General features: G+C 44.4%; 1 protein-coding gene across 4 annotated transcripts; it reads left to right on the top strand.

Moving 5' to 3' along the window:
* The first annotated feature begins 615 nt into the window (after nt 1-615).
* rab11fip1a (RAB11 family interacting protein 1 (class I) a) lies at nt 616-11,907 on the top strand. 4 transcript variants are annotated; one of them, XM_037481599.2, is made up of 6 exons: nt 616-1,337; nt 5,447-5,880; nt 5,985-6,816; nt 8,107-9,762; nt 10,056-10,128; nt 10,270-11,907. In XM_037481599.2, exons 1-6 carry the CDS (start codon nt 988-990, stop codon nt 10,471-10,473), a joined length of 3,549 nt encoding a protein of 1,182 aa, XP_037337496.2. In that variant the 5' UTR covers nt 616-987; the 3' UTR covers nt 10,474-11,907. The 4 variants fall into 4 exon arrangements, with proteins under 4 accessions (XP_037337496.2, XP_037337495.2, XP_037337498.2 ...); XM_037481598.2 differs by having other exon boundaries at nt 10,056-10,158; XM_037481601.2 differs by lacking the exon at nt 8,107-9,762.
* The last annotated feature ends 210 nt before the right edge of the window (nt 11,908-12,117 follow it).

Here is a 12,117-nt window from a genome sequence, read left to right as displayed (position 1 = left end):
ATATGTTCTATCTATAACTGAACATTCTACTAAAACATTGAGTCTGAGGAGTGTAGTCTACTTTTTCACATCGCACATGCCTACAAAGAAAATATGTAAAATATATAATAATATTCAAATTTCTAATATTTTGCCTCAACTTCAGCCCCAGTTCTGTGCAATTACCAAAAGGAATACTGCTTGATTTCGGTGTGGTCTTCAGCATCTTGATGATGTCCTGGGATACAGATCAAGATGGAGATACTAGTGTTAGTTAGTGCGAGACGACATTATTTCTTGAAAATCTATAGGTCTGCTTTTAATTTCCTAATGTTATTTAATTTCTTAAACGGTACATATTAGACCAAATCTGGCTTTATTGCAGTAATATTGTTGAAGAACCAACCAACAAACAATTTTCGTCCAAAAAAACAAAGGGATGAAAAGAAGTTGTGAGGCCATTCTCTATCCTTTGAGCGAACGAAAACAAACTGACTCATGATCAGTTGACTTTTTAACAGTGCGCCACATAGCAACGCCCTCCTCCACCGTCCAATAGGCGACGAACTTGAAAAACGGACGGAAATATTAGCGAATCAGGCAGCACAATGAAGAGTATGGGTGGGACCTCTCAACATCAGGGAAGTGAGGCTTTTTACAATCCAAAGGGCAAAACAATTTAAAAAAAAATATGAAAGCCTCTCAAGGAAATTAGTGCCACTTCCTGGTTGGCCGGTGGTAACGCCAAGCTGGTTAATTTAGTGTCAACTATAGGGTTGTTGGAGTCTCGGAGATCGCGTTACGACGAGGAGGGACACGTTCAGTATTACGACACCCACCTGAGCTTCCTGAACCGAAGTGAGGCTCGGTCACTTAAGCTCACAGCTGCAGCGGACGGCGGGAGGTAGACGAGAGTGCAGCGAAAGGCTTTCCAACAGCCCGCCGTAGTAAACTCTTAATAAAAACCACTCGGATTCACTTTTGGTTGAGCTTCGCGGGCTTCCGGCGATGTCTCTCGCCGACCCGAGCACGCAGTGGTTCCCCACGAGCGTCCAGGTAACGGTCCACCAGGCTCGGAACCTGCGTGCCAAGGGGAAACATGGCACCAACGACGCCTACGCCATCATGCAGGTGGCCAAAGACAAGTTTTCCACCTCCGTGGCTGAGAAAAGTGCCGAGCCGGTGTGGAAAGAAGAGGCTTCGTTCGATCTGCCGCTCTTCCATCCGGGCAACGGGGACCGGTGTACGCTGTACGTCATCGCGATGCACCGTGCTCAGGTGGGCCTCGACAAGTTCCTGGGCCAAGCCGTGGTCAACCTGCTGGATCTGCACGACGACAGCGCTCGCAAAAAGACTGCGTAAGTGGCCTGACCCGTTTACGACTCCCTCGCGGGGAGTTGTAATGTGACGTGAGCCGACAAGTCTCCACTGGTTCAGGAGAACAAAGTACTTAACAGCCAGCTTCAACCTCAGGTCTTGTTTGTTTGTTTGTTTTTCACTGCAAGGGACTCTCTCAGACACACCCGGTCTAATTCCACTTACTTGTATCACTATCAGTCAATATACTGTAGAGCATAATTAAACTGCATTCGCAAATTAAATAGGTGGGTAAACAGACACCTGTCCTGCCGCTTCCCAAACACATCTTTAGGCTTTAAGTTAAACATTTATAAAACTTTTAACAGCTCTTGTGGCCTTACCACATAGTAATGTCAAATATAAAACACAACGAGTTCTTTACAGCAAGCAGGGATCAAGTTTTGTCTTTTTTCGTACAGCCAATATGTCTTTGAAACGTAGAGGAGCCTTATCCATCCATTGTTCATTTTAAAATGACCATTGCTAGTTTTGTTCATCTAAACAAGCCAAGTGTAAATTCAGAGATGAGTAGAGAACAAAACAACAATGCAGTCTTTTAATGACACGTTTGACTTGATATACAGAACACGAAGAACACAGTTACCTGTAAACTTTAACCTGAAAGGGATGACGATGCGATGGAGCGTCTCTAACCTTCTCCCTGTTATCAGGATTGTTTTAACAGAAAACTATGGAGATTATGGGTAAACAGACCAAGATAATCCTAATCTCAGCACTGTCCTGTCTTTTCTCTCCACTTTTGGCCCTTGACCTTTTTCTCTCTCATAAATTAGTGTGAAGTCATCTTTTTGACTGTCAGTTGGCATTTCACATCGCTGCTGTCTTTCTTGCACATTCCTCAGGGCTATTTACCGGCTTTCTTCTCTAATGCGTTCACTCACACCCATATATGACATGTGGTTTGACGTAGCACGGGGTGGGACAGGAAAACAACGTTTTAAGTTAAATGTGGATGCACACACCCTTTTTACGTAAGAGCATTTTCAAAGATAGAGGCGCTTTGATGTGTTCTCTGAGTTCCAAATGCAAGGCTTTAGTGACACGTGACATAGTTTTGTTCCCACTCGGCACTACTTTGATACAGCGCTGGTGTGACCTCATATCTGAAATGTTATCTTGGGTTTGCTCAGTGAGAATAAGCCACTTAAACTGCAAAGTTCATTCTATGAGCTGTCCCGCCCGAGTGAGAGCCTCCTTCAGCCTCCCTCCGTCTCCTTTAAGATCCGAGGTGCAGCGTATCATGTGCCGTGAAGCTCGTGGTGTCTGATTACAATCCCGCTTGCCTGTCCTGTCGATGAAGGCCGTGACTTTGAGGACTTTTTTGTCCTGCTGAAGGGGCGCTTTCCCGTTACCGAACAGAATACAGTGTATTGGAGAAGAACATGGTGCATACTGTGTAGTATGAGAACAGGAGTCCTGGATTCTCACAAATCAACACACTTGATTGCTCACTTTAGGTTTTGTGTAACTGGGTTTAAAAGGATTTTTGAGTGGATTTTATTGTATTTTCATAAATTGTCCCCATTAAAAGATAATTACAATATTGATCAACCAAAGGCTTATTTACTCGATCAATTTTTACAGTTCGGAGCCATGTACTTGCATGTCTTCATCAATGAATGTTGTAGGATTTTAAAAAACATTAGATCACAGCACATTAGATATCTTTCAACGAGGTTTATGTCTCCGGTCTAGATACTGAGTTACATATTGGACACCAACGCAAGGCTCAAGTTATTGTTTCTCTTGAGACACATGAGCCGTATCGTTTATTTTGTAAACAAAGCAGAGCAGTGGAACTGCAATATCTCCCATAGCGTTTTTTTTTTCTTCCTTTTTTGCCCTTCAGGGAATAGAAGTATCATACAATATGATCTTAAATGTGTTTCTGCCTTATCTATACATTATTTTAAAGATTTGATATAACCTTTTGAAATGCAATTACCTGTCAGTGTGAGGTGTCAGTGAGTATTAAAATCAGATATTATCAGGGATAATCACTATTTTACAGTATTTTACACTTTATTTTATAGGCTTGACTCCACTCGCATGACACACGCTCGCTCCTGTTAATCATTAAACGTGAAAAGAGAAGTGCCCTTGACAATTAACTGAGGAACCTGTCTAGCAGGACTCTGAGAAAGTGTATTGTATACGGCTGTATTTCTATGCAAATAACCCAACATGTACACCCTGCCGCCTGCCAATAGCTGTAATGATGCATTGTCTCCATACAGCCAGCCATGTGTCATTCTCTGCTGTGAAAGACGTCGTCAAGACAAGAATAGCCTCTTTTTTGGCGTGAGAACGTGTGATCCTGTCCTTGTGGTGAGGTCTAGTTAGCGATTGTTTGACTTGGCATGCTTGGTTTAGGGCGGGAAATGAGAAATGTTTAAACTAGGCTGGGTGTGACTTTCAATGACTCATCTCGTACTGGACAGCACCTCCCTGCATGTCTGAAAGCGTTTGAGGAATGTTGATTCCCTCCCGTGCTTGTTTGCTGACTGACGATTCGCTGTGGAGGACACTAGAACGAAAGCTGCAGGCGGTAAACTCCTCGTGAACTTCAGATATCCGTCTGGTTAATGCAAAGGCATGTCTTGTACTTGGATTCCGTGACGGCTGTCTTCACTCTGCCTCGCATGTGAGAAGGGGCCCACATCCTATTCTTCAAAATGATCAAAGAGGAAATCATACAGTGACCTAAAGGTTCTTTCTTCACAGTTTTTAACAAACATTTCTCGCTACTGAGTACATTTTTTACTATTTTCTTCACACACGACCCAACGAAGGTCATTGCACACTGTGGATGAATTTTCAGTGGGAGCAGAGCTACAGGGAGGCGCAGCTTCACATCAGTAAACCACACACACACACACACTGGTAAAACAGTGAAATAACATAACAATTGTGATGGAGATGAAAATCTTATGTTTGCACTTAAGAAATAAAAATACAATAAATAAATCCAGCTGAACTGGTGTGACATTCTATATATGTTACTTACAGTGTTCCAGATTTTTCACTTTTCTGCCCAGTTGTTTGTTACCATTTGTCAATAGACTGTAAGCACCGGAGCTGGAAGGTTCTGCTGTGGAGAGGCTTAGTATAAGGTTTACTTGTACATTCAGCATCAGGGTTAGGCTTTAATTGCACAAGCATAACGTGGCAGAATGTAATGGCACTAATTTGGTGGTTTTAGAACCGTCTCATCTTTCCCCAGCAATCAGTTAGTGCTGTTCCTGTTTAACACGGAGGGCGTGAGGAGTGAGCCTTGACAACTGTAATTGTACGGTAATCTGTGCCCTGTGTTTGGTATTTTACTTTGAACACCCACTTATCCGACTCAGGTCAATTTTGAAGAGTTTGGGATCAGCTGTTTTTTTCTTAACCGTTGTGCATCACAAGGGACATTTTTATTATATTGATATTTTTGTGTTGATGCATACGGTACTATGTGAGTTATTATTTTTTGGGGTATTGTGGAAACTTGTCCCGCTATTAGTATAAACTGCGCCAAAATGCAGACACAAATATCATATAAAGACATGTAATATAATTTATTATTGATTATTATTTTAAAATGTATATAGTTGCTATTTACTTGTATATCATCAACTCAAACAGTTCTGATTTAAGCGGTTAATAAAGCATAAAATGCAATTTTTTTTAATCTTTTCAAAACATGGTATTACCATCTCAAACTGTTACTTAAAGGGTTAACATTCTTAAATGAAAACATTTGGTAGTCATTTTCAGAACTATGTTGAAAAATAAAGCATAAATAGTAATGTGGATAGTAATAATATTAATGTTAAATATATTTATAGCAGTTTTCGTAGATTTTTTTTTTTCTCAAACATAACATATAATCCCCCAAAGAAAAATCCATGCAGAATTTAGTGAGTGGAAATCAATTGCCTATATGAGGGGCATAATGTAAACCTGTTTGGCAAAAATGTATGCAGTTGGGGTGGGACGGATTTATAATGTATAAAATGTGAAAAAGCTTATTTGTTGCCCGGAAAATTCCAATGATGTTGCAAAAAATCTTTAATATCTGATTTGTTCTTGCTGTCATTCGCAGCTGGCACCAGCTAGTGGACAAGAGTGGAAAACAGGACAAGGAGCGAGGCGAGGTGCTGCTAGATATCCAATTCATGAGAAACAACATGTCAGCTAGCATGTTGGATCTCTCCATGCAGGACAAACCGCGCTCCCGCATCTCCAAGCTGAAGGACAAAGTCCGTGGGAAGAAAAAGGATGGCTTCTCTGACTCCGCCTCAGCCATCGTTCCCTCCACCACGGTGCTCACAGACAGCGACGGCGAGGCCGACGCGCGGTCACTCAACCAGTCCGGGGGAGTGAAAAAGAAATCCAAGCTCAAAACCCTCTTTGCTCCCAAATCAAACTTGCAGCGTAACGTCTCGCAGTCCATGTCCACGCTGGGGACCCTTCCAGAGAAGAATTCGTCTCTCAGTGGCAGCCGCTCATCGGGCCTCAACGTGGACTCCCCCGACGGTAACCTCCTCTGTTTGGACCGTGGCGGTTGTTTTTAACCTCCGCAGCGTGGTTAAAGTTAAATAATAATAATAATTATTGCTTCCTTCTCTCCCCTCCCACAGTTAAAAAGAAATTCAAATTCCTTGGACACAAGCGAACGGGCAGCTCTGACAGCAAGCAGTCCCTGGGCGCTTTCTCCCTCTTGGGTCGCTCCAAGCAGAGCAACAGTGACCAGAACAACCTGTGCGTCAACGGCAGCCACGTCTACGCCGAGGAGACGGACCCCCACGGAGGGTCTACCCTCAGTCTGAACAGCTCAGGCAAGGGATCCGTGGACGATGTCCGCAAGCACCTGCCGGAGGTCTCGGTGGATCCCTTTGGGAGTGCGCCCGTTCCCTCCAACCGGCGTGGGTCTACAGATAGGGCTGTGCTGGAGCAACAGCGTCACCAAGAGCAGCAGCAGCAGCAGCAGCGGCAGGAAGAGGAAAAAAGGCAGGCGGAAGAGGCCAAGCGCATAGCCGAGGCCCGGAGGCTGCAGGAAGAAGAGGAGCGCAGACAACAAGGGGAACAGGAGAAGAAGAGACGCCTCCTTGAAGATGAGTTGAAGAAAAAGAAACAGAGGGAGGAGGAGGAGGAGGCGGCAGCAGCAGAGCGTCGGAGGCTCGAGGAGGTGAAACGACAACAACAGGAGGAGGCCTCCATGAGCGACAGGCTGTCGTCTCTGTTTGGAATAATCCGAAAAAAGGAGGAGAAAAAAGAGGAGCCGCCCACTGCAACTCCCAACATCAACCCAGGAGATCCTGATAAACCGGTCAGCACTCCGTTTGAGGACATTGATATTGGCATTGACAATGGAAAACCAGCCGATCATCAGAAATCCAGCGGCAACCCACAAACCCCCTCGGCCTCGCTCTTCCTCAACCGCACTGCCAAAGTGTCTGCAGTCAAACCCAGGTAGGTCTTCTCCAGTTACTCTACACTGACGTTACGCAAAGAGGGGAACTGTAATGTCGCTGCTATGACACTGGGGCTGCTGTTGGTGACTTGTAGGGACATTATTCTGAGAATCGCATTACTGGAGTTTGGATAGCGCCATCACCAGGACTGCAAGTGCAACTGCACGTGCTATAGCCCCGCCCACTGCTGCAAACCCGTCAAGCTCTTTCCTACTATTGAATCTGCCACTGCACTCCCTGACTACATTTCAGAGAGAAGCAGACAGAGGGGTCCACAATATGTATTTGGAGGATATTTTTAAGTTTAAATATGCAGAAAAATCAGTAAAAAACAAATAATAAAGATATCATTATAGGAGTGAACCGCTTGGCAAAAGATGCAGAAGACGATAAGATTCAGGATAAACAATGGTCCTCTTAATCTATTCACTGTCACAATTACTAAAAAAGCCAAGGCCGTATGTGTAGTTTTTTTTTAATTGTCTAATTTCCACCATGCGCATGTAAGAAGCACACGTCAATTTCAAATGTAATTTAAGAAAGCCCAAACTCTTGCATCACACTTAGTACAACAAGCTTTTTTTCCCCCTTGTGTTTGACTTCAATGACCAAAACTCAGCTGACGGACCAGTTCGACCTGTTTGCTCTCCGTGCAGCTGAGAATCTGGGTGTGGCTTGGGTCTTACGGTGTTGGTGGAACGGGTTGTAGACCAACGGCTCATAAGGAGAGCCTGACTCGCAGGCTTAAAGGCGTCTGCAGTGATTGCAAATGAGTTTTGCTTCCTCGTGTTTTTGTGTGCTGGATCTGTTATTCTTGAGTCGGAATGGTAAGGGGCTTGTCCTGTCATTGATTATTGCCGTTGTAGCAGTTATCGTTGTTTTCAAAAAGTTTGCTAGATGGAAGTTAGCCTTAGGCACATTTTGATGCCATGTTGGAATAAGTAGTTTAGTAATTGAGTTATTTTGTAGCCGAAATGCATTCTGTCGCCATGTTTTACAGTAAAAGATGTAAGATAACATGACTATTACTATTTCTTTCTGTTGGTTGGCCAGTAGGATTACACAGTGGATAATTTCATGAACATCTGTCATAATTAGGAGTATCCTTTAGAAAGTACTTGAGACTATAGGAGCTAAAATATATGCAGTTTGACTTGGGAATTTAATAGTTTTTGTTGCCATGGGAGATGCTAGTCAACGTGGTGATGGGTCGTGCATTGCTGGATATGACTTTAGTTGATTGTGATGGTCACACTGACCTGTAGGCCTTGTTTTCACTCCTTGGCAGATATACTCCATCTCTGGAGTCCGAACCTGCTGACTGCCAGACCCCCAGTCAGCTGTGTCCTTCCCCAGCCGTCTCTGAATCCACCCCCTCTAGCGTCCCGTCTCCCTCCTCCGACACTTTCTCCACTCTCCACTCATTCTTGGCTCCGAAAAACATAAATCAAAGCCCGTCCGGTTCTTCTCTCGGCAGCGTAGAGGATTTATCTACAGGATCCGAACAATCTTCACCGATGGCGGATAAGAAAAGAACAGCCCCTGTGCCACACTCATACAGAGCACATGCGGGCCAAAATGGCAGAAAAACTGCTTCAGTTGGAGAGATCGTGAACCCTTCTTATGTAGAGAGAGACGAACCAGACAAGACTGCGTCTCCACCACTTCCTGATTATGACACCCTATTTCCTCAAAAGAGACACGGGGTGCAAGGGCACACCAGATGGGACCATATAATCGCTGAAGTCAATCAGAAACACAGGGTCTTTTCGGAGATGAGCGTGGACGGCCCAGAGGAGGATGAACCCAGTGTTACCGTTCCACACCCACAGGAGAGTCCTGCTGTGAGGCTTTATCAGACACACTCTCAGCCGACCAAACCCGGATCATCCAGAAAAGTCACAGCCCCAACTCCCCCTAAAGTAGTCGCGACCCCGGACCCTCGATCGGTGGCAGATTCCATTCAAACACACGGCCAGAATGCTCCCGAGCAATGGAGGTCCAACCTGCCAGCAGCCTCGGCACCCGTGAGCACGAGCAGAGAAAGTCTCCCGCCGATATCCAGGGATGCAACGAAGAGGGCGCTGCTTCCGTCCGTCGGAGACATGCGTTCACCCAGATCAGCGAGCCAAATGGAAACGGCGACCCCTCATGATGAAAGAGAAGTCAAGGTCAGCGTGGACAAAGAGGCTCCCACGGCCAAACCCCGGCAGAGGGCTAGTGGCAAAGAGGCAGTGCAGCAAGAAGACTCTGCCGTGACGCCAGCCGTCTCGGACAAATATATCGACAATGGTTCGGGTACGAGGGGCGGGGCGGAGTTTGACCCGTTCCCCAGTACTGAGCTTCTCTCCAAAGACCCATGGGCCCAGCCGAAGACCAACCAAGAGGCAGATCCATTTTCTAGGGTACAAAAAGAGCAGAGAGTAGGAGATTGGCTAATGAATCCAGACAGCCATGATGACCTTTTTAGTCACGAGAAACAGGCCGATGCATTTGCTGATTCAGATCAGGTCAGTCCAGTTTTCCAAAGAAGGAATTCACAGAGACCGAGTCTTCCTTTCACAACTCATTCTGATGGTAAGACTTCCACGTCTCTGAAAGAGCCCGAATACAAGGAGGAAACGACCTTAGCAACACCGACTACTGAAGTCCTCTCTGCGAGAGGCGCCAGGAACAGGGCCATCGCAGCGACGCCCTCGGCTGACGTGAGAACACAAAGTGACCTTAATGGAAGCAAAGATCCATTTGGAGCTGAGCCCTTTATTTCTACGCCGACCTCCTCGGAACCCCTCCATGTGGTCATGGAGGAGGTGGAGCCAGCATCTCCTTCAGAAGGGTTGTCCGCGGGAAAGGCGCCTTTGCGGGCATGGGTCTCGCCCTCGGATGTTCAGCCCGTCAGTGCTCAGAGTAGCAATGGAGGCGGGCTAGCCTTAACTCAACGCAGGTGAGATGAAAAGGGCAATTTTTTTAGCAAGAATGCGTTTGTGGAGTGTTTATGTAGACGTGGCTTATGGGCCTCCTTGCTGGTGATTGGGGAAGCAGATACGGTGTTGAGATTTGCCGCGGGGGAAAACTATTTTTGAAAGCTTGTGGTTTCGAGGCAACAGTCTACATTTTGACTTTCAATGTGAACATTGCACTCCGATCCGAATGGAATGATGTGGAAAACGAAATAGCCCCGCATACTTCCTGAGATTTCTGAGGGCATTGCGGTAATCAAAGTGCTTTTATTTGCAGGCCTCATCCTGTGAAGCCCATGAGCTCAGAGAGCCAGCATCCAATCAGCACCACCGCTGCGAAAGAGACAAAGGTCCGTGAGAGCACGCCACGGAAGGTTCAGGTACAGACCGACTGACCGAATCGGGGACTAGTTTGTTTAAACATAGTATTGTATTTAACCGATGTTTCGAATGCTCACACATTGAATTTGCTTCTCCTCCCTCGGCTCCAGGTGGCGAACTCGGTGGACAGCGGCCCCTTCACCCAGCTGACGCAGGAGGAGCTGATCACTCTGGTGGTGAGGCAGCAAGCCGACCTGTCCAAGAAGGACTCCAAGATTGTTGAGCTGGAGGAGTACATCGACAACCTGCTGGTACGCGTCATAGACGAGCAGCCCGCCATCCTGCAGTCTCTCAACTCTGGCAAACCGGCGTGAGGTAACGCCCGCCGGCGCAGTTGTGCTTGTTGTGCGTTTTTTACTGTTGTCACTGTGCTGAGGGACGCAATTTCAACAAGGGCCTTGGAGCATGTGCACTTTCTTAGTTTCAGGGGGGAATTTGTTTGAGAATGTGGAAATTTGTAATAATATTTAGTAACTATCCAACTTTTTCAGTACCGATAGCTGTGCTTTGGGTATTGGCTGAATGGCGAATGTTAAATTAATCAGCTGCCTCACTGTGACGAGGTGACGGAGGTTATTCTTTTATGTGTGAGGCAACACTGGGCTTGACTTAAACAGCTTTCCTGAATACATTCATATACTTGTACTGAATTGCTATTTATTAAACTCATGGTACCCAATATCAGGCCTGTTGTCACAGATCCAGCTATTTGAGTCCGTATTGGACCGATATCTGATATCGGTATCAGTGCCTCTTTAATAACAAGCAAGTAAAACATCTTTGTATATACAAACAAATGTATTTGTTTTGACACTATAGTACTGGAATTCGTTTTAAAAAGAATTGTCACATGAAAATCTATTCAGCATTTATAGTATACCATACTTGATGAAATTTGGGTGTGGCTTTAGTCAAAAAATTTGAGACTTGTTAAACAGGGCTTGGAGTAATTTATTTAAGAGCAATGAATAATGATGTACATAGCCTTAAACAAGCATCCAAAAATTAAGATTAAGCTTGTTTTATAATAAGGGCACATTGACTTTTACCACTGAAATCTTATTTCTTTTTGTTTTTGTTGAACCTTTTGATTGGAAAGTTTTTTTTTTTTTTAACCATTGATTTAAAAACATTCCTACATCTTTTAACTCGCCACAATTGAATGTCAGACGGTCGTCCAGTCCGTGAAAACATATTGGGCCTATTTTTCTTCAAAGTGGTGTTCTTTAGAAAACCAGCAATAAGAAAATGAGCAAGCAGCTGCTATGTATCGTCCATAGATGAGATGCGCAACAGCAGGTATAGCGTTTCTTTTTTCTCTTATGTGATTTGATATGAAGCCTATGCACATTGTTTAAAATATTATGCAAGTAATAGTGCAGAATCAAACTATTCTAATAATAACGGGAGATTTTGATCACTGTGTGTCTTTCTTAAGGGAAAACCAAGATAAGTATAACCAACTAGCCTTGTCTTTGTATTTGAACTACACTAATACATAAACATCTATGCCACTTGGCAGCATTTCTAGCAATATTAATCTTGAATGTAGACCCGTGCCTTCAAAACGTTGTGATGAGTTGTGTGTCTGATTAGATGGATGGTACGTTGTTGGCTACGTCTCTTGTACCGGAGTGAGAGCTCAAGGAATGATGCAATACTACGTGATAATACTACAGTTCTGAATGAAGTGACTCTGTGCAAAAATGTATTTTATTTTAAATAAAGACACTAATTATTCCACCATGCTCTTTGTATCTGCTAGTTCTTACAATTATTGTTTGGTACAATGCCTTCATAATTCATTTAAATATGAATGTACATAATTGTGATTTTAGCACTCAAACAAGCTACATATTGCATCGACAACTGCAATGTCCTAAATTAAATATACAAGATACAAGAATAATAACAACAATGTGATGTTTTATTGTACTTAATAGTGGCTCAGGCCACAA

Source organism: Pungitius pungitius, chromosome 5 (genome assembly GCF_949316345.1).
Source record: "Pungitius pungitius chromosome 5, fPunPun2.1, whole genome shotgun sequence".
Lineage (NCBI taxonomy): Eukaryota > Metazoa > Chordata > Actinopteri > Perciformes > Gasterosteidae > Pungitius > Pungitius pungitius.
Note: the sequence above shows the minus strand (reverse complement) of the source record. Positions and strands in the feature narration are given on the sequence as shown.